This window comes from Frieseomelitta varia, unplaced genomic scaffold (assembly GCF_011392965.1).
Source record: "Frieseomelitta varia isolate USP_RPSP 00005682 unplaced genomic scaffold, Fvar_1.2 scaffold_759, whole genome shotgun sequence".
NCBI lineage: Eukaryota > Metazoa > Arthropoda > Insecta > Hymenoptera > Apidae > Frieseomelitta > Frieseomelitta varia.
This window is the reverse complement of record NW_025110544.1, coordinates 192,876-215,486: the sequence shown is the minus strand read 5'-3', so window position 1 is coordinate 215,486 and position 22,611 is coordinate 192,876. Positions and strand designations below refer to the sequence as shown.

The 22,611-nt window shown below is 31.0% G+C and overlaps 1 protein-coding gene across 3 annotated transcripts in view; it reads right to left on the bottom strand.

The window, feature by feature from the left end:
* LOC122535728 (parathyroid hormone/parathyroid hormone-related peptide receptor-like) overlaps positions 1-22,611 on the bottom strand; it is a 28,483-nt gene that overhangs the window by 1,431 nt on the left and 4,441 nt on the right. The window contains exons 3-12 of one of the 3 annotated variants that reach the window (XM_043667504.1): positions 12,762-12,847; positions 8,980-9,079; positions 4,451-4,557; positions 3,997-4,152; positions 3,243-3,337; positions 2,382-2,734; positions 1,964-2,094; positions 983-1,068; positions 671-815; positions 147-398 (exon numbers count right to left, since the gene is read on the bottom strand). In XM_043667504.1, the coding sequence (XP_043523439.1) occupies positions 147-398; positions 671-815; positions 983-1,068; positions 1,964-2,094; positions 2,382-2,734; positions 3,243-3,337; positions 3,997-4,152; positions 4,451-4,557; positions 8,980-9,079; positions 12,762-12,773 (1,437 nt within the window). In that variant the 5' untranslated portion in view covers positions 12,774-12,847. Of the gene's footprint in view, positions 1-133; positions 399-670; positions 816-982; positions 1,069-1,963; positions 2,095-2,381; positions 2,735-3,242; positions 3,338-3,996; positions 4,153-4,450; positions 4,558-8,979; positions 9,080-12,761; positions 12,848-22,611 lie in introns of all 3 variants that reach the window. The other 2 variants (XM_043667502.1, XM_043667503.1) reach the window with 2 other exon arrangements.

Below are 22,611 nucleotides of genomic sequence, written 5' to 3'. Positions count from 1 at the left end.
ATAGAGACATTAACAATAGGGAGACAAGCAGATGCATGAAGAAATGAAAAGATCAAATAACACAGCGAGTAGCATATAAAGACAACACGGAAATATGCATAGAAGAGATCAGAGGACTTGATAGAGAGCACACCTTGTGTACTCGCCATCGAGTGGGTGGAGCGTCGAGCTGTTCTATCGTGAAGAAAACAGAGCCAAGGGTCTTTCCACCAACGTGGCCGCTTTGATCGTCTGCCAAGTTTCGACGTATTGCAGCTACACGTGCTGCCAGAGTGAGTGGATGGTCTTGAGATCCATCTGGCGCGGAAACGGGGTAATCTCTGGCTTCTGATCGCCCTGGACACCTCTGTTCGCACCTCACCGTTCAGGAAACAATACAAAACCGCCACAAAGAAACCCTAATATCAGCGAAACAACGAGAAATGTAATTAACCCTTAAGTAGTACATTTGGATTACAAAGGACTATGACAATTTAATAAATTAACTTCAAAAATTGTTATGATAATATTTTAACGAACAATAAAAGGAACGAGTTTCATGGAATTTTGAACCACAATGGAGTGAAGAGAAACAGAAAACCTTGAACATTGTAGATAAAAATAATGATAAAACGATAAAATAGCAAAGTTAAAAGAAAAAGATGGAAATAGCCATATCAGAGCCATATACCTGAAAAGAAGCAAATAGTTGATCGCAGAAGAGCCATATAACTTCAACCGTCTCGTTCACACCGATGTAGTAAGACATGCCCAAGAAAACAGTGTAATGAACTCCAAAAAGTGGTACCAGAACCAAAGTACTTTTTGCCCATCTCCTGCAAAGTGATCCAAAGTTTTTAACGCGGGCAAAACAGGGGATAAAAACAATTTATCTTCTGAAATCAGATGACTGGCAAGAACTCTTGCAAAACTATTTTGTTATTGTTATGCAAATAATCAAGTTACTGGAAGGATATATCTCAAATTACGGGCAGCAACTCACTTATATCTCTGTGTCTCCTCCGATACGGTGGATTTCAACTTCAACAGGAGCACACGAACGATATTGACAAACAATACGAAGCTGATCTGTAGAATTTGAAAACAGGATCTCATATTATTATAGAAGTGGTGGAAAAGTTTTAAAATAGAAAAAAACTGCAAGTTTCTTGAAAGGATGGACAACGAAAATAACTTGTAATGGAATTTAAAAGTTGAAGAATAAGGAGGAATGTCAGTTTCTTCAACTTCCAAATAAGTTGACTTGTTATATCTTAAAAATGGTAAGAGATAGAAGAAAAAAAGTTAATTGGTGTGAGACAATATACTTTCTTGCAGGCTTACTTTTTTTTTATAAACACAACGATGCACTTAAAATTTAAATTAATTTTTTTTAAGGAATCTCTCTTTTATACATTAATCGATGGAGCTCGACATTCTCTGTAAAAAGGTTTCTACTTTGAGTAAAATCTATATGACAAGAATAACAAGGACAGAAGAACTTGTCCTTTCTCATCTTTTGCACGATAAATTTTTACAAAATCGAAGTTAAAACGTCTCCTAAACTTCTTTTACAAAGAATGTCAGACTTCATCGATTAATATATAAAAAAATATACAATTCTATTTAAAAAAAATTGCAGCTGCATTTTCTAGGTTCATTGAATTTATAAAAAAAAAAAAAACAAATCAAGTTTCTTCTCTAGAACTTTACTGTTTCGTCTAGCATTCTTAAGATACATATATCACAAAGTAAAATAATTTTCGAAAAAAACATGGCTGAAAGTGACGATATTTCATGCTTTAAAATGAGACAAAGTGTTTTTATAAAGTTATATCAGTTTAAATTATCGACAACTTTTTATTATCGTTGATACAATATATGTTTCTTCACTGTATCTAAACCTAAATTTCTGTGGCTTTCAACATCCAATGATAATAGTCGAAAATTAAAGAAATAAAATGAATTGTTATTATTAACTTACCAAAATGGACAGCATGGTCGGGATTAAGATGAAAAGGAAGATGTTGGAATTTTTATGAGTGGTCCAGCAGAAATTATTTTCATAGGTTACTCTCGCCACTATCCAACATGATACGAATACAGCTGGCAGACCTGAGAACACAAGCACGTGAAAAAACGTTTTGCGAAAGCAATTCAGAGAGTGCTAATATAAAACAATAAGAAAACCTGAGTAATAACGAAAGACAATTACACTTTAACGTTATTACCATTATTTTTTATGATACAAATATCTTAATAAGAAGAGAAAACCAAAAGAAATAATATGTGAACTAATTTCTAAATTAAATATTTCACTGAACGAAATACTCTATCTCTGAAGCTCGGAATCTCCAAGCAATTAGACCATTTTGGTCAGGAATTTGCTGCAAGAGACTTACCCCACCCAAGGAAAACGTAGCCAGTGATGCTCGAGTTGAGATCGGTGAAGAGCGCTAGAAAGACTAGGTTGTGCAAGTAAAGGCCCTCCATTAGTATCCAGAAGTAGTTTGCGAGAATGAAGTACTGCCAGAAGCTGGTGAACATTTTACAAAGCCAGCGGCTCTCTTTTTCATCCACTAGCCAATACGTGTACCCATTTTTTATCATGACGTCTGAAGCTAGGCCGATTCCAGAGACAAACAAGATGTCCTTCATCAATGCCATGAACGCACGGAGCATGAAAGAGGCGAACAAGTGCATGTGCAGCATATTTCTGGGACACCTCAATTTCCTACGTCCAATTCGGGATAAACTTAAATGATCCGGGATTTTAAAAATTAGATGTTGAAATACGATAATTGAAATAGAATTGATCGTACTGTTCCGTGAGTTTGTGTTTTTCATGTTGTTTCTGCAGAACTAAAAAATATCAGTATTCTAGGATTAGATGAGAGAAAGAGGAATATTGAATTGGAAAACGAGAAAATTCATCAAAAATGTATGGTTTCTCTCTAGCTAAATTTTTTTCTCTATTTGTGAGATTATCGAGTATTTGGCATTTTGTTTTACTCCCAAGAAATAAAATTTAATTAGCATAAATAGTAAGCAATTTATGCCAAAATTATGAGCTAATTTAAGTTATATATTAATAACATTTAATATTAAAATAAAAAATTTAGAAAAAGGGAAAATAAAATTTAAAAAACACAAACTCATGGGACAACTCGAGAGAGTTAGAAAAATAGAAATATTAAATCCTCTAAGAGACATGAAACTTTAAGAGCGAGAATAAGTTGTGATATTCCCTGGTAGATACATACTTGATCATAGCCAAAATGAAGAAAGCAATCACCAAAGTGAAGAAAGAAACAGTGTAACCAACTTTCGAGATGGTCTTCACTATTGGGACAAATTTCTGTAACGTAAATTATAGCTGGTTAGAACCCTTACCAGCTTCCACGTGAAGTAATTGGAGACATTATGAAACACGGGGGAAATCAATGCAACATATTTAATTGATAAGCCACAAATTTTAATCAAATGGTACCAATATAATTTATGTTCTACATAATTTTTCTGTGAAAGGGAATTAATTATGAGAATAGAATTCGCTTTTATGATTTATAAAGAATTCTAATACTTTATTAATCACATGCAATGAAGCTTCACGTCGTGTTAAATAATTCAGCAAGACAATAAAAACATAATAAAAAATTTCTAATCGTTGTTGCTGCCTTTTCCATTAGCGTAATTCACACTTATTCTTACTTGCCGAGTAAACGAGTTTCTATTATTCCAATTACTTTCTCAATACAGGGTGTCTCGGAATACAAGCGAGAAGGAAATGATTCTACATGAAAAAGAATTAGTAATGAGATGAAAATCCTTTCTGAAAAGTGAAATTTTATCGCGAAGATCATATTAATAAAAAGAGAGGCTGATCTAAATTAGATCTCTTTTAATACATTTCTCTAATGAAGTCCATCAGATTAAATATGCCATTTTCGTTCTCACACTCCAAAAGGTTTTCCATTAATGTCTCCGATAAATTCTGTTGTCTTCACAAGCATTTACTTTCATGAGAGTATCATTGCTCTTTTCAGGCAGTTGTTCCACTAAAAGTGTCACCAATGAATTCCTATAACACTGAGTATAGTTGCTCCAGGTACTATTGGTGTTGTTATTCCAAAACCATTGGCCCTCTGACATGCATTGTCTAGACGCGTTCGCCTAAAAATATAAGTATATTTATTTGAGAAGATTAATAATGAAACAAAATTTCCAGCAGGGAAAATACTATCTGAATAAATCCGCTCTTAAATCTTAAATTTAGTTCTGCTTTCAATTTTATGCATTTCACTCAATAAAAATAACATAAAATTTAATATTAAACTGCTCCAATCTATAGTAATCCAACAATGGGAATTCAACAAAACACACAGAAGTTTAAGTTTTAATAGCATATCATTGACACATCTAGGGACATCTTTATTAAAGTAGAAATAGCTATTCCAATTATACTAATTACCTGGACATCAAACCCAGCTATGTAAGATGGACAAGGTAAAATAGTCAACTCCCCAGGTGCCGTTGAAGGCCAGCATATTATCTTATCCCAAACTTCCGGGCACCATCCTGCGATTAATAAAAGTCATTTTTATTATTCTTCTGTGTATCAAAAAAACAATGTCACAGATATATGTTATAAATATAATCAACAAATTGAATTGCCCATTTAATAGTATCCACAAGAATGATTTTGATTCGGGAATTTCATCTGTTCAAAAGAGAGTAAAATATTATTATTCATTCAAAATAAAATTATCGGAAATTAGAACTGAATCCTGTATTCTTTACAATGAAATTAACTTTCTATCGATATTCTCTCAATAAATGCTTTTTTTTTATTAATGATATCCAAAAACAATTTTCAAACAATTTTTTGTTTTCTTTTCTCCAACCTTCCTAAAAATGGAAAAACTGTAAATCGAGATACAACGAATTTTATCGAAACATCGAGAGACGGTGACACAAAATGATAAAAACGTTTATCTCGGCAAAGTGGAAGACAAATTTGTCATTTTGACTCCCTCCGTCGCATTAAAAAAAAAAAAAAAAAAAAAAAAAACGATATTACGTCACGTGATGAAACTTATCTATTTCCTGAGCAACGCTTGGCCCACTTCCGGTGCACGACCAACCAAATCACCGAAGCGAAATTTTTCACGGCCTTTTGCATCGACATCACAAGGTATCACCTCCATAATGGTTTATCGGTTTTAAAGCTTTCAGAAAAGAAAAAGAAAAAAGAAGAGGAAACATAGTGAGAGAAAAAACGAAAAAAAGAACTAGATTTAAAGGAAACAATTTGAAATTTCAATATGTGAAATTCTATGACTCCAGAAAAATTCATGGAACGAATTCTAAAATGCAATATTTCATAAATTACGCATGATATGAAAACATGTATATACGCAATACAATTTACAATGTAAGTATTATAATATTCAATAATGTTACATTATATGAACATCAATATATATTATTGTATCATATATGTACATATATTAAATATAACAAAGTGACATAAAATAATAATATATAAAGTATTCAAAATGTATAGTGTAGTAGTACAATTGTTTACTTTGAAATTTTATTTTTTTAAATTGGTATTATTTCTGAGTTCATTATATTTTCCAAGTAATACACTTAAAACTATAATTGATAACTGAAATTTGTACTTCATAGTTGCAATTTATAATTAAAATTCGTGGTTTATAATTGTAATTTGCAATTGAAATTTTAGTTTGCAATTGTAATTGCAAATGTAATTTGCAATTGTTATTATATATAACTAATGCTAGACATTACATATAAAAAAGATATAAGAAGAATTCCAATAAAATTCTTTAAAAAAGTATCAAGAAACTTCACATGAAAAATAGTATCTCTTTGTTCCATAAAATGTATAAGTGACAATTAAAATGGAAATCAATCCGTGATACGCGTTAATCTTACTGCTTCGCGACAAGAACAGGGAAAATCGGTTGCCAGCAGGGAAGCTTCGTGGCGAATCGATTTTTCATTAAACGATTGCTGTCAATGTATGTGCTTTTCCTCCTCCTCACGTCCTGCCTCTTAATTTGATTATAATATCGAGCTATTTATTTTCTTTTCTTCTGATCACATTTTCTTATCGACGAAGTTTGCTCCACGCAAGAATGAAAACATGCTAGTTAATTAATTAACCATCTACACCGCTTTCCTCCAGTTTATCAAATCATGAATTTACAACACTATAAAACTAATAAAGTACGAAAGGAGAAGAAGAACGCAATTTGTCCGAATATTTTTTTGAAACGAATATTTTTTAATAAACTTTCCAATTTCTGTCACTAAACAAGAAATATTTCAATGTTTAATTATTTAACTTTTAATGATTATTAAAAATAATTTTCAGTACTTTTTAAAGTACTGTTTATTTAAATAATTATCATAGTAATTATCATAGTAATTTGTAATATTCGTAGCAATTTCAAATTTTTAAAATATTTTATTCTTCCCTTTGCAACATAGTAACTACCATTTGTAATTCATAAACAGAAATTTTTCACAAAGTTGTTTTATTTCTCCCTGACTGTACTGTATTTGTAATACAGTAATTACTTTATTTTGATTTTGATCTCTCTTTTGTTTCTTTTCTTTAAAACCGTCACAATTGCTTAATTAAAGTGGAAGCTATCGTTCTACGAATCAGACACAAGTTTCAGTTCAGTTACAAAAATAGGAATCCATTATAATTTGAATGTACACAGAGAGAAATCATTTAAGCATTTGCATGGAGGTTTGCGTGTTCAACTTATACAATCAAATTATAAGACATTTCCACTCGCTGTCATCTTTCTGTGACCAATGAAGACAAAATTCGTTTACCAGATATATCCAACTTGTTCAATTGTTACATTCACACACTTACACGAACATCAAAAAAACTGCAAACAAATTATGTATAAAAGTCACATTAATACCGTAAGAGCTGATGACGTTATTGTGGTGTCATAGAAGTTTCACCATTGATAATTGATAACTATGTTTTCAGCGATTATTGAGAAATATAATATATAATACACAGAAATATACATAGAATACAATATACAATGAATGTATATAAATATGTATATGGATTACAAAATACAAGTGTAAACAATTACTAATGTAATAATTATAATAATTACCAAATTATAAAATCTTCAATGACAATTAAAGATTGCAATAATCGTAATAATTGTAAAATCGTTTCACAACGAGCGAGACATGTCAAACCCGGAGAATTGAAAACTAATGAAAGATGTAAAGGAAATCATAGACAACGAAACTTAAACTACAAATTTTGCCATTTCGTCTGCAACAATCTAATCCAATAAAAAATATTAATCTCTCACTAGAATACGCGATTGTAAGATAGAAAAAAATTGAGAGACAAAATAAAGTGATAAGAAAACGGCGGAAAATTTTCCACGAAGAATTGTTTTCAACTACAACTATTTCAAAGCAAAGGCAGTAAAAACACTCATGTACTACGAAAATAAGTGCACGATTCGAGTAGTCTCAAAGATTTTTATTTTCACGCCGGTTTTCCTCGCCTTAGATTTGCTGGATTGTAGTCATTTGCCATTTAAAAGGTGAATTGCCACCCCAGTCTAATCTATCGAATTACCCACGCTACACGATACTATGTAACACGGTAGTTTTGTAGAACAGAAGAGAACTGAAAGACTTCGGATTCGATTTCTACTTCTGACACATTTGTTTTCTCGTTACAAATAGATTGTGGGAAGTCCAGCGAATGATTGCGAGATCCTTTAGCACAAAGCCGATGAAGAGAGATGTACGTCCACGGTATATGGTTAATTACGGAACCGATGGTTTGTTACCCAAGCAATAGGATAATATTTGTAATGCTGAATGGTATACTATCACGTCTTTGACACCCGAATATTAAGGCAGGATTGTTACAAACGTAAAGTACTCATTGCACTAAACGCAATGAATATTTGAAGATATCTAAAAATATTAAAAAGGAAATATTTAGAAAAAAATCGTGTGCGAAATTACAATCATAATTAAACATTAACGTTTAGAGAATTTTCAATATTTTTATAGTAAAAAATATAGTTGGATCCAGAGAATGAGCCTCAATATACTGAGTAAGATGCAACATTTTATAACAAATAAAATTGTAAAAGTTAGTGAAAAGAATCAGTTAGAAAAATGATCAATATAAGATAACTATCATATTAATGCAACTTGCCTCAAATTGAATGAAAAAGAAAAGAAGTTCCACTTAACATATCAGAATATTAAACACCAACAATAGAATTTATCGGATATTGATGGAGGATTTCCCATGCAAATTTGCTCGAAGTAGTTACTACCCACTTCTGTAAATCCCAATGTTCTAATTCAACGAAATAACGCAAATTCAGGCATACTAATCCCTTGACGATAAGCTTAGCTCGGGTTAATTAACATCGAGAAGTGAGGAATCATTTAAACTTGTAACTTTTAAGCCATTGTACTTATTAGCTACTACGATTAGTTTACAAACTGCACAATTTCGATATACCAAACTTATCGTCTACAGTATATAGTGTAGTAATGGATATAAATTATCCATTATATAAAGTCTTAGTAATAACAGAGAAAATTATTACGTAAATCATTATATAATAATATTTTTAATTGATGTCAAGAAACATCTGTTATGGAAACTTATCTATCTTCGGAACAACTTCATCATTGTTTTATAATAATTCTCTATTCTATAAGTAAAAGGTGTATTTATTAGAAACGTCCAGTGCTCCTGTTAATAATTTTGTTGAAATATTTGACGATCGTGAATTTTAATGGTTCGTGGGAACCACTATTGATACTTACAATCGAAAAAGAACTTGGAGAATTTCTGTCTCCATCCGACACAATAAATTATTCGACATAATGATCATACTACGATTGAGAACGACTGAAATAGGTACAAAAATAAAAAGAGATACTCACCAGAAGATGAAATGTTTCCATTATGGCATTGGTTAGCTTTCATATCCAGAATCAGTTTTTGATCATCGAGACTGTTAGGGTTGTCAAAATCTATATCCTCCTGAAAAAGCAAAGTTACAAATTATTTTTAAAAGCCTTCGAATTTCACCTGGTTTGTAAAATGTTTCTACAAAATATATAAAATCAATATCATAAGAGAGCTATTTTAATAAATTAAATACCGATTTTTAGAATGCTGAAAATTAGATTTTTATAAATTAGAAATAGCTTTCAGAAATCCTAGAATTTTCATTAAAAATAGTCTTTAATTTTATGTTATTCAACATATATATCACATTAATGATCACAAAGGTATAAAATTTTACACGTATAAATTGAAACAGCTCAAACAACTTTTGCGTTGCATGCAAAATAAAATATATCGCACTTTACACTTGTAATCATCAAACACGTTGAGGAAACAAGAAATGAAGTTAAGTCATGAAAACTGAAGGAGTTCAAATAACCACGCAATACGTATCCGAGAATTTAAAATTATTTCTCAACGAGGAAGAGACATTTCCCTTGCTACGTTTGTTGCTTACACAGTAAATTACACCTATCTGGATATTAATTTCTAAAATAAACCAATAAAACTCCGCCCACTGATTGCTTTCAATGTATCAGACCAATCCCATTCTCTCGTCCAATTATCAGGTAGGAAACTTGGTTTGTAATAGTCCTAGAGAATATACTAGCAAGTGCACCGGAAATTGAGACCGTGAGACTCAAATAAATTCAAAGACAGGGGAGATTCTTTCATCTTTTACGACCGTAGTCGAGAACTCGATATCTCTGTTCCAGCAATCTCTGTTTTGTCGCAATTGAAGCATCGACCAAGTTACAACAACCTACTGCAAATTTATCCGCTCGTTCGCGATGGAAACGAGACCCATGGAATACCTTGCTGAATGGATCCAGTTGCCCGTAACGGAAATAACACACACAGATTCTCTTACACACTACACGTGTAACTTTCTTGGTTGTTTGAATTTCATTTCTGAGCAAATTTGAAGATGGATTAATTGTGTAATTAGATTTTGAAAATAGTGAATTTGAGCAAGTACTGCATACCAGCGAAGAGTACAACAGCACCAATGACGATGAAAAATTTAAACAATAATTTAAACTGATGTAATTTCGTAAAAAAAAGATCTCTTTTGACAGATGCGAGTTCATTTCTTTTTTCAAAAATAATAATTTTACATAGTGGGTGTAAAGTAACTAATCTGTTTGGTAAGAGAATCTTATCCAATGTGCAATTCTTCTAGCCGTAATTAAAATCCTAGAAATTCAGTGAATACCGGTAGTTTGTGTCTTCTCTCAACTGTGAAATATCATCAGGGAGGACTGATTTAATAACGATTCGCCCTCGACATTCTTCTCCATATTCATTCTTCATTCTTTTCCATTAAAATGACATCATAATTACTAGTGAAATACGTGATTTCTAAAAAACTATACAAGTTAAATGTTGTACAAAATATGCATTAGAGGTATCTATAGACATAGAAATAATTTTCTATGATTCAATAAAGATAATATTCTACGATCTGCAGAAGACATAATTACAAAGAACTGTTCACTAAATTCTAGGAAGACATATTTAGAACAGTATGAAAAATCAATAAAAAAAAAACTGATTTTAAAAAAATTCCAAATATTCCGTTGTGCTGCGAAATCGTAGAATAGAACTATCGAGTTATATGATTTCATGGCCAAAAAATTGTCCATTAAACTTCACGTGGTATGTCGGTTTATTCGAACGAACACTGAGACGTAGAACGTAGAAGTGTTTCCATGTTATACATAGTTTCAGCGTGGATCCTAACTTGAGTAGACACACTTCGGATAACAGGACATAGTTCAAAATGGAATTTATAGCAAAATTCTTTTTCAGCACCATTCCTTGGCTCGTTTATGATAACTCTTACAACAGAATATTATCCTGAATACTGTAAACAACGGAAATAAAAATTCCATGAATACTGCGGAATTTCCATAATTTCAACACAAAAGCAGATCTGAAAACAATGAACAAAATTTGAATACAATCATAAACGACAAAAATTCGAAAAATCCTAACATTTTAATCCTACGTTTTTAAAATGCTCGAAATTTAATAAAATGCAGTAAAAAAAATCGTCCAGGAAGTTTTCAGGGCTCGTTATAAAAAAGGAGTTCAATTTTCAAGATCATGGTGGAATCTAGTTACGAAAACATTTCTCCAATGCTTCCAGAGACGCGTTTGGCAAGTTTCAAGAATAAAAGTATCCTTGCTTTTCTACTCGCTATGTGATGTAAAAACATCTATGAAAAAAATGAATTCGATACCGCGAAAATAGAGGCTTCATGCTTTAAAATAACACCAAGTGATGATCCTTTTTTATCAAATTATGACAGTTTAGAACATTGACAATTTTTCATTATTTCTGGACTAATTATCTTCTTCATTTTAAAAATGCAATTCGATGAAATATATTGACTGTGAAAAAACTGGAACGTACACGTGTAAGTTAGAATAAATATTCAACTGGACGCGAGAAAGGTAGGTATACATAGATGAAACAAACAACGTGGAATTTCGATAAAATATCACGTTTTCCTACAGTTCGCATGATTAAACTCTATTCCATTAATAAAAAAAAAAAAAAGGAAAAAAAATACATTTATTTCTAAATAAATGAAATCTGATGACAGAAGTGAAATAGAGAAAATATTGAACTGTCTTTCTGATATATTTTCTACTTTTTAGAGTTAAACCAAGATTAAACCGAGTAAAAGTTTCGTTTTTACACACTCGCAATTACGATACGCAATTTCACGGTGACATAGTTTTTCCAAAAAGAAATAAAAAAACTTAAAAAGACTATCAAGATGTTTTATATTTTCTTCTTGAAACACAAAAAGTCAGTATTTAACAATATTAACAATTTTAGCATTTCAAAGAAATATCCAATATTATACACACTGTTTGCATAATAAATAATAATTGCAATGTATTGCATGTATTACATAAAATGTATATTTTATGTGTACATGTATATTGAATAGATGATACAAATGTTGGCTCAGATTTGATTCTTTGAAATAAATCTCTGCGTCAATCCCATTATTTTTCAAGGATTCATATGGAAACGAGCGATTATCCAGGAAACTACATTTTCACACTGTATTCTTTTATTTCTGACATTTCTTTCAGCGAGCAATTTTTCAACGCAGTTGCTGCACTCGCAAATGTATCCGAGATATTGGTTTATACATTCAGAGGGGAATATCTCAAGAATTTTATCAGAGACTTTGAATATCTGAAGAACTTTACTAGGAAAATTTAAATTCAATTTCATTCTGTTTCTAAGAAAGACGATTCCTATTTCTCAATGTTAATATGAATACTTTTATTTCACTTTTAATGCGAGGTTACTCTAAATATTAAAGAATTTTAAATGAAGAAACAAGAATTGAATTCAAGAAGTTGTTGGAATTCAGAGAAAGGAGAATTAAATTTTACAGATGAATTTTAAAAAAGAGAAATTAGCAATAAATAGGAGCAATTATAATTTTAAAAAAGAGAACTTGACAAATTAGAAAAATTAAATAAAACACTGTTTCTGTTTGTTCTTAAAATAAATAAATTTGGCAACTTTTGCCCTTGCTTTTACTACGTTTTTACTTGTCTGTTTAATTCGAATTTACGTTGTATGTGAACTGTGTTACTATACTCGTAACACAATTTAACTTACATATACATCCATTTTCTAATTTCCTGCTATTCCTTTGGCCTTTGAATCAATACGTCGCGCCTGTAGTCCGTGTTCCACTTGGAGCCCTGAAAAGGAATCATGTTTCGCCAATTAGGTGTCGAATATGCTAAAACTATGAATCATCTTCCATACCTCATACACACTGTCGCACTTTCCTTTATTTACAAATAATAAAAGAAGGTGGGTAAATTTAAATTTTACTGATTAAACAGAATTTTTCATTAAAACGAACTGCATGTACTACTATACAAATTGAATCTAACTTGTGTTTCCAATACACAATCAGATAATCCCTTCAAAAACGAACATCACTCAACAACTCATTTTTTCGATAAATCAATTGATAATTCGCAAAACCACCACGCTATTTTCCGAACAGATATATAACTTTGCCTGTAATTTATCCAAATTGAAAAAAATAATTTCATTTGTAGTTCGATTGGTAATTGAATTGGCTCTAACAAGTTAATCAACGAAATAATCACGATTTCGCAAACCCAGACCACTGAAACGGAAACGCAGAGAACCCCACACGCGCACATGGATCACAACCTTGTTTGTAATTGGCGTCCAAGGGATTCCAACCCTTCTTATCATTCTATCCACGAATAATTATCTTCCAAAGCCTGAAGACCCATCGGCTCCAATCAATTTCTTGTTAATTACGGCCGACTAAATTTCCCACGACGCGATTTCACTCGTCACCAGAATTAACCATCCAACGATTAGTTAACTGTAATTCTGAAGATAGGATAATTAAACGAAACACAATTAGGGGCAATTATAAGCAGGGAGGAAAGTTTCTATGAAGTTCAGAGGATTCGATCTAACACTCCGAGGATCGAGAGTTTAACGCTCCAATAGCTCCACGGTTTTCAAAGATAATCTAAGTAGAAGACTAACTTTCTTCACTAAAAGATACTGCGGAAAGTTTGCAGTATTGCAGGCAAGTTAGAAAAGCTACAGATTGTGTTTTGGGAGAACACTGTTGATGTGTAATTGATTAAAGGAACCTTTGTGAAGAAAGGAGAAAATAATAGGATTGCAAACAGCTAAATGGAATCCTCTTTAGATCCATGTCCATGATCTTTGATAGTCAACTGTGAGGTTTCGTGCAATACGAATGTGCAAAATTTTCGAGTTTTGTCCTGACGATTGCAAGTATTAAAATAAAATTAAAATAATATTTTTGGCTTCTTGAATATTTGTGGGTTAATATTTCAACTCTATGAAACAGTCCCATTAATTTGGTACAAATATTGGAATTTTCGGCTCGGTAAAATAAAATGAAAAGGAAAGATGCAATTTCTTTGTAGAGATAAATTTAGTATTCCAACATATCTATCATACTCTTCGAAAAAAAAAACTCGTGGATTAATTTCAACCGTCTTTAATTTCTTTGGGAGCATTCGCTCAAGAATGACCCTCCAATAATTTTCAATCATTTTATTGAATTCCTTGCATCATCAGAAAAGAAAGCCCTAAAATACCTAAAATGAATATAGTTATTTTGGAATGCCAATCAGAATACCTGAAGATTCTACACGGATAAAAGCCATTCCATGTCCTTCCCAGAAGGCACATGCAAAGCATTCCTAGCTACTTTTAGAAACTCTGAGGAATCTATCCCTCTATGGTCTTAAACGAACTTCGTTTCGTTATCGGTAAGAATTCCAAGTTCCCTGACAAAGAAGATCGAACCACCAATGGCAAACATGCTGGTTTCAGGTCTCGGGGGCTTCGAAATTGAAACTACTCTCACCACCGTCGGCCTTTCTTACAAAAAAAAGCGTAAAAATGCTTCCTCAGAAATTCCGTGGAAAATTAACTGCGATTTAATTATCGTTTTCAACGAAATAGTAATTAACTTCTGTATGTCGAGATATGATTGGGTTAATCATTACCTTTTTATTTAAAATTAATATTTCGATTTTGTATAGCACCTCGCGTGAAAGACAAAGATAATTGAGCATTTAAAAATACCCGTTACGCCAATTAATGAATTTAGACACACATGATTCTATTCGAAAATCACAGTTGATCTTCCAAAATCCTTTACTCTTGAATTCTCAAAAAGACATTGTTTCTCACTTGTAGAAGTGAAAGTAGCGTGGATGCTTTTAAATTTCTCACGAATGAATAAACATTCGCAGCCCTGTTACGAGAATTAGGCGTTTAGCGCAATTAATTACAGTATTGGAAGGATGAAATCGGCTGTTGCAATTATATCCGTGCGTGTGACCCCGTTTCCAGTTGTGTCACGCGACCGAAAGCCCTCAAGTGTGTCCACGGCTTTGCGAGCCCACTGCTCCGCAAATCCCTGGGATAAGACGAGACTTATTCATGATTCATTGTCGTTTACCCGTGCTGTATTATCGCCTGTGGCTTTACGACCCTCTCTCTCTGTCTCGACGAGATTCCTTCATTGTTCGCATCGTTCATGGCAAATCAGTCGGTCTTCTCTGAATGTCTGGCGAAACTCCAATACATACATAACCCGACGACGCGATTGGATTACGTTTACTTCTTCTCTTCTCAGAAACATCGTTTTCCCTACAAAGTTACACAAAGCGTTTTTGATCGAGGAATATTTAATTGAATATTACAAAAAACAGTAAATTCCTTGTAATTTATAATACGATTCTTGATCGAATTCTTTGGAGTATAGAAATTTCATTCTAATTGGAATATTTGCAATTGTCCTTCTTATTTTATTGAGACCATTCAAAACAATTACAGAATAGTGCTATATCCATCAGATACATTTACCAATAATATCGATTAATAGTAAATTATTTCCATTAATAAACTAATTGATTAATATTTATTTTCATTATATTAATTTTTAATATCTAATTGAACACATTATAGAAATAGAATTACAGATAGAAACTATAAAATTATTAATTATGAACAATAGATAATAACATTTTCTTTAGGCAATATATTTAATCTCCTCACGATTTCTTCAAACAAGGTGACGCAATTAAAATGACTTGTTGACACTGCTTCTTTATTTTTGGACACGTCTAATCAAAACTTCATCGTCTACATCACAAACGAGGTAATTTTCTGAGGAGGTACTGAAAGCAACGTTTTTCTTAGAAAGAAACCCTCGAGCTTATGCTGTCTGCTATATCTCAATTCACAACTAATTAAACTCGCCATTTCTTGCCTCTTTTTTTTTATGTCGTCAATTAGAGTATAAAAAGAAGTTACTCGAATTACCGCAATTCATGGCAACATTCGTATTTAATCCTTTGCCTCACAACACCATAGGTGCAATAAAAAGAACAAAAAAAAAAAAAAAAACGAAATGTAGAAAATCTACTTTTCTAATATGATGATTTTTCCCTAATACAAAAATACGAAAAACATTTTATTCTACGTGAAGTAACAGAATTTTGTTAATTTGTTTACTTTTGCAAGAGGGACGTATATAAATTGACGGTGAAAATTACGTCAAGCCACAGCTGTTTAATGCTTTTAATTAATTGATATCTAGACGACTTAAGTTTTAATCGTTTTCAAAGTTTCATCGCGCTATGAAACAGTTTATTAATGTGAAATTAACCGTACGAAGTAAGTTCTCGATTATTAATTAGTTACGTAATTGTAGTACGACGAAACAGTGCTAGACAAGTTACTATTCCCTTGAATTATAAACAATTTTCCGTTTTATCATTTCTACATCTCTCGAGAACTTCATCTCATTGATTTTTTCATCTTTATATCACTTGCTGTATTTACAATAAAGGATTTCAATGTTATTTCTGATAAAATGTCAAAAAACGAATTTTAGACAAATATGTATTTTAGTTAGATTTACTTAGTATTACGATATAGATGTAATATTCTACGCTATTATTATATTTTACACAATTGTTACACAATACATAATTATGTCATTATAACAACACGTATAATTAATTATTTTGAAAACTAAACAAGTTATTTTTTTTCTTTTTTTTTTTGTAATTAACGAGCACTTCGTTCAAAATGAGAAATGGTTTAATTTTATGGTACACATTCAACGTTTGCAGGCAAATACAAAAAATTTAACAAACTGCAGTTGTTCAGAAGAAAAATATTCCAATCACTTTGTAAATAGAAAAAGAACGAAGGATATTAAAATAACCTGAAATGAACACACCATGCAAGTGATATAAAAGAGGATGTTTTTTCTTTTGTAGCTTCGAATATACAAATAGTGTTTCCTTTTTCATGCAGAAAAATATTCTTCGATTTCCTATTCATTCCATTAGTAAAATACGTGATGCAGACGTAGACAATGTAATATTTTCTTTTATTATTCCACAGTACGTGTTTTATTGAAGTTTGATAAATTTAAGATACAATGTAAATAGATTCTTATTTAAAGAAAATACTTTGATACTGTTAATAAAAACTGCTGCAATAATGAAAAGTGATAAAACTCTATAAAAAAAAAAAAAAAACAGTAAAATGAAATGATTATTTAAATACTAAGCAAGTTCTCTTTTCCTCTCTTCCTAAATCAATCCATCGCAACATTATGAAAGCTTGCTCTTAAAATCCAGTTAGTTGTTAGTAAAGCTTCTAGCGAGTTGTTCAAGGAAAATACATCGAGGAGAAGAAATCCTCTTTAACTGGAGGCTAGTATCACGAGAATCGATCATGAGTAAACATGCGCGTGCTATTTATCCCGATCATCGATTCGTGTTATCGGATTTTATTGAAGAAGACGGCGATCGTGGACTGGTTTCCACAGGGATAACTCGATTTGTTGTTAAAGTGATCGATATCATTCAAATTAATACCACCGAAAGCGGGAAAATAAAGTTACGAACCAATATTATTCGAGAAAGTATCCCTCGAGACCCGAATTGTTATCTACCCTCACCACTTTTTTCAATGATATTTAATGAATTTTAAATTCAATATTGAAATGTTAATGATACTTAGCATTTACTTTTTTAATTTAACATTTGAATAGTAACAATTAAAATCAATTGGAATATTATTAATTATATGTATGACACGAAATGTGTATTGTATTATGTAAAACACTTTCAAAGTTTACTACCGATATTTAACAAAGTACTCCCAACTGATCATGTTTAATCATGATTACATTGGTAAACCAATCTAGAAGTTATAAAAATTTTAGTGGAAAAAATTCCTGTGTGCATATTTATAAAAGACAGAAGGGCAATAATTATTCCTTGTCCATCTAATTATTCCTTGTTATAGTTGCAAAAACCTATTCTGAATTTTTCCTATAAAGAAAACCTTGGCATATTTAGATCTTCAATGTTCCTTCCTGGAAACTCTTTCACCTAAGGATCGTTATTTGAATTTTTAAACCAGCATAAACTTGCAAAGAGTCAAAGTGAAGAGAAAAACATAACGTGTATCTTCCTTGTTGAAGAAACGGGGATTTTGTTTTACGATTTTCTTAACAGAAGAGCTTCAGAATTTCTAGCCAGATTCTTAGTAATTTCAATTGCTTTTTCACTAAATGCAGTTTCTGAAAAAGACACTGAGAACTCTGCTAAGAGCAATTTCTTAAATGCAACGTAGTTTTACACGAAACAATTATTTTTTTTTCAGTAAAAGAGAAATAGAACTAGCTGATACGACCAAAAATGGAACTAAAAGCGGATTTGTGGCTCGCTGGTGATAGCCACTCACTTATTTCTCACATACGAAACTCGTTACGCAGCGTTTGTTCGAAACAACGCATTTCACGAGTTCCTTCCCTGGTTCACGTTTATTTTCAAACACTGTGTTGCAGAACTTTAATTTAGCTATAATTGCTGGACAGAGTAATGTTAACATCCGTGATATTCGACGGGGCGAAAATTGTCTACATTCTCCCTTTAATTCGACTAATTTTAATCTCTCGTTTCACATTACTCAGTTATAAATCAGTACGAGAATCATGTAACAACTTTGAATGGTGGTGAAATAATGAAATACTAGTAACTGAAACACTAATATTCTATTAGTTAAATAGTATAAAAGAATTCTGGTAATAATATTTCAATAATAATATTACAGTGAAATGTGAAAAGTTTTAAAATAATATATATTGATTACATAAATAGTAAACATATATGTAAAAACTTCTTCAAAACCACTAAAAAGAAATTTATTATATTAATTTTCGAAGAATCAAAAATCATTTATTTAGAAAACGTAAGAAAGGTGACGAGACTTTTGTACACTGGAATACTGTCAATAATTAATACAAACAATTGTCTGGCACTTTACTGCTGCAGGAAGTAGTTTCATTCACAGCGAGTGGTTTCGCGAAAAAATTTAATTAATCTCGCACAATTCCTTGCGATTTATGAAGGTACAGTTGATTAAAAAAAGGAAGCGATAGGGGTTATTGATAGAAGCTTTTCCGATCAATTCTTCTCGCTGCTTTGAGAATGACATCTTTCAATTCCTTAATTTTCACTTATTATTTAATTTCACAATAAAAAATTTGAACGAGAGATTAAGATAACGATCTAATTATCTAATTATCATCATGCGAAAAATATTGAAGTTCATAATTAAATTAAAATGGATTAGAATAAAATAAAAATTAGAATAAATGAAAATTTTTAAGTGAGGTTTTTATAAGATTTCTAGATTTGCAAATTAGAGTTGTAAATTAATTAGAGATATAATGAAGATTCGAGATAAAGAGACAAGACGATTGTTAGCTGCGAATAACAAGCCAGCTCCTTTGGAACATTAATCCACCTGGAGGATTAAATTCTCGAAATACAGGGAATGGTTGTAGCAATAAATGATTATATAACGCAATTAACGTAATCCTGACCGTAAATAACTTTGAACGAAGGTACAGAGTCACGTTCGATCCTGTCTACAACTTTTCTGGAATCATATATTAAACAACAATAGGGAAACTCTATCTTGCATGCAATAAAATTTTAAAAACTGTTATTTTATTCATTTTAAAAACATTTATGCCATAAAACTTTTATAATTTTATTGCATAAAAATATTTTAGAATATATAATGAGTTCCTCTAAAATTCTCGGCCTTACTTTATAAAATGAAAATGTAACATTAAAACTTCTAAGAAATTAACAGAATAAAATTAAAAAATCAACCAATGCAAACTCTAAAATCCCATATCATTTGCAAGAAACTCTAAAATAATTACATTATTCAGTATACGTTACAAATACGAAGTTCTATTTTAAATCACAAAAAGTCGGTAAAAAGGAAGAGGAATGTTGAATGTTGACTATTTAAACTAAGAGAGCCATTTAATGGATAGCTGAAAAACATGGAGATGAACACGTTTCAAAAAATCGATAGAGGATCGGCTATGTGGACACTATACATACATACATACATACATACGTATCGAAGATACTACATATACACTTATACGAGAGAGATAATACCAGCGAAAGTAAAGTGAAGCCGATGTCATGCTATTAATTGATTTACTTCGCAATGTGTCATCGCTTTAATTAGTGTCCTAAAAGGGCCAACAAAGGCGTGTTTCTGACTTAATACAATGGAGTCACGTGCCAAACCATCGTATAATTATGTACCATGTACTGTGTACTTTGTACTATGTACGAAATAAAATGAGTTTTACAACTCAAACAAACGGTTTATGGTAACAGAGGAATTGACAACCCTCTAACTTTTAACAGCTAATTAATACCTAAAATACCTGAATAAATAGCTTCTCCAAAGTGTATGTTGTGTTTCCATGTGTCTACAGTCTATAGAATCTACAAAATTATACAACCACAAAAATTAATGAACAATGAAAGATGGTCTATATTGAGACTATAGTTTAAAAAAAGATTATAATTAGAAATTCCGTCTAAACAGCACAACAGATACAAATAATTTTAAATTATATATTGCTCCAAAATTCTCAGTTTATTCGAAATAAATGCTATACGATTGATGAAATATCTCAAAAATATTCCCAAAGGTAGCGCAGCTTTTTCACTACCAACTTCGCAGCCAGTGCAAGTTGAGAAATATTCGAAGAGTTATTTATTTATCTCAAAATTTCCGACGGGCGCCGAGCAAATTACTGAATTCCCATGGGTCACAGTTTTCTCTAGAGGCGCAACATGAAAGTTTCAATTTATATGGATGGCTTTCAGCTTGTTTCTGACTGCAAAATCAAGTTGAGTATTCTCTGTTTCCGAAACGTTCTCTCATGTACGCGTAATAAACACATTGAGAGCTCGCCTGATAATTGAATATCGACGTAGAAAAGGCTTGTTTCGAAAGCTTCAATCGAAAGCTATTTCGATCCTTCGAACTTCCACACTTCTCACGAAGTAAGTACGCAGATGTTGGTGGTTGTGCATTGGATTTGGAAAATTTACAAACGCGCCACTGCTCTTCTGTACTATCAGAAGTATGTGTTTCATGTCACTCGATAAGGAAACTGATAAGTTTGCTTGCCAATCCGTTTTCTGCAGTAAAAGAACTAGATATTGACTTAAAAGATTCTAACAAGCGTTCGTGACATGAATTTAGTATGAAAAATCGAAGTGAATTTTTCAAATAAAAAAAATAGAGGAAATATTTTTAAAAATATGAACTATTAAATGCATAATTATTATAAATGTAGGTAAATTTCTAGTTTAAATTTTTCTTCAATTTTTTCAATTTTAATTTTTTTGGGAAAGAAAGAGGGAGTGTAGCGAAACAGTCAAAATTGAGAAAAGCAGTTAAACTAGAAATTTACCGTAATTATTACAAATTATTATAGATTATCATAAATAATTGCAATATAATTATTATAAATAATTGCAATAAGGAAAGCAAGAGAAAAGAAAAAGAAAATTTAACTTCAGAAAAGTTAACTTAGAAAAATTAAGATGCAAGGAATGTGAAACTTAACGTAACACTCCGATTATATTAAAAATCAATACAGAGAGATCATATTCAATTAACGCTCATATATGAAGTTTTCAATTAACTCTATTATGTCGGTGATAATATTTAATTAAGAAAATATTGAAAATCGTCAAATTTTCAAATTTACATGAAATTATCTTCAGCATAATAAATGTCCAACACTTGTAATAATGGAGTTCATTTCGTCCATGAATGGGTAATGTTTTTAGTACAGAGTCCAAGAATAACGCAGTTTCTATCGCAATTTTTCTCCATCAAAAATTTTAGTAAACTTGGGAAATAAAACGAAATACAATTACAATTATTATTATTATTATTATTATATTCCATAAATTCAACCATAATTGTAAACGCAAAATAAAATTAAAGAATAATAAAATAAAATCTTATGGCTCTATTAAATTTAAAAAATTAAATTGCAATATAATTAAAGAACTTTAAGAAATACTTCAAAATATTTTGAAGTTGAAAAAATTAAGTAGATAAATTAAAAAATTGCAATTTTAAATCAAAATATTCAAGTTAACTATATTAAAATAAATTTCAAATATATACCAATAAATTGAATTTAAGAATTTCCATTTCTATCTTATATTCTTAATAATACTATGATTTATTCTTTTCATGCTAATAAAATTTTTCAAATATTAAACGATGCTCATGCTATTCTAGCCACATTTAATCAAGATAATGTGTCTGACTACATACGAAGTCATTCTACTGTAAAATTTGAGTGAGAGACAGGCGTGAAATTCGGCAGTGAGCAACGACAATGTACATATTTACTTCGTTTACAAATACAAGATCAAAAGGACGTAATACAATTGTTACAAAAAAATTCTTGTGACAAAGAATTAACATAAAGTAACTGAAATGTAATGTAAAACCATGTAATTTAGAAATTCCTAGTAGAGACAAGTATTTT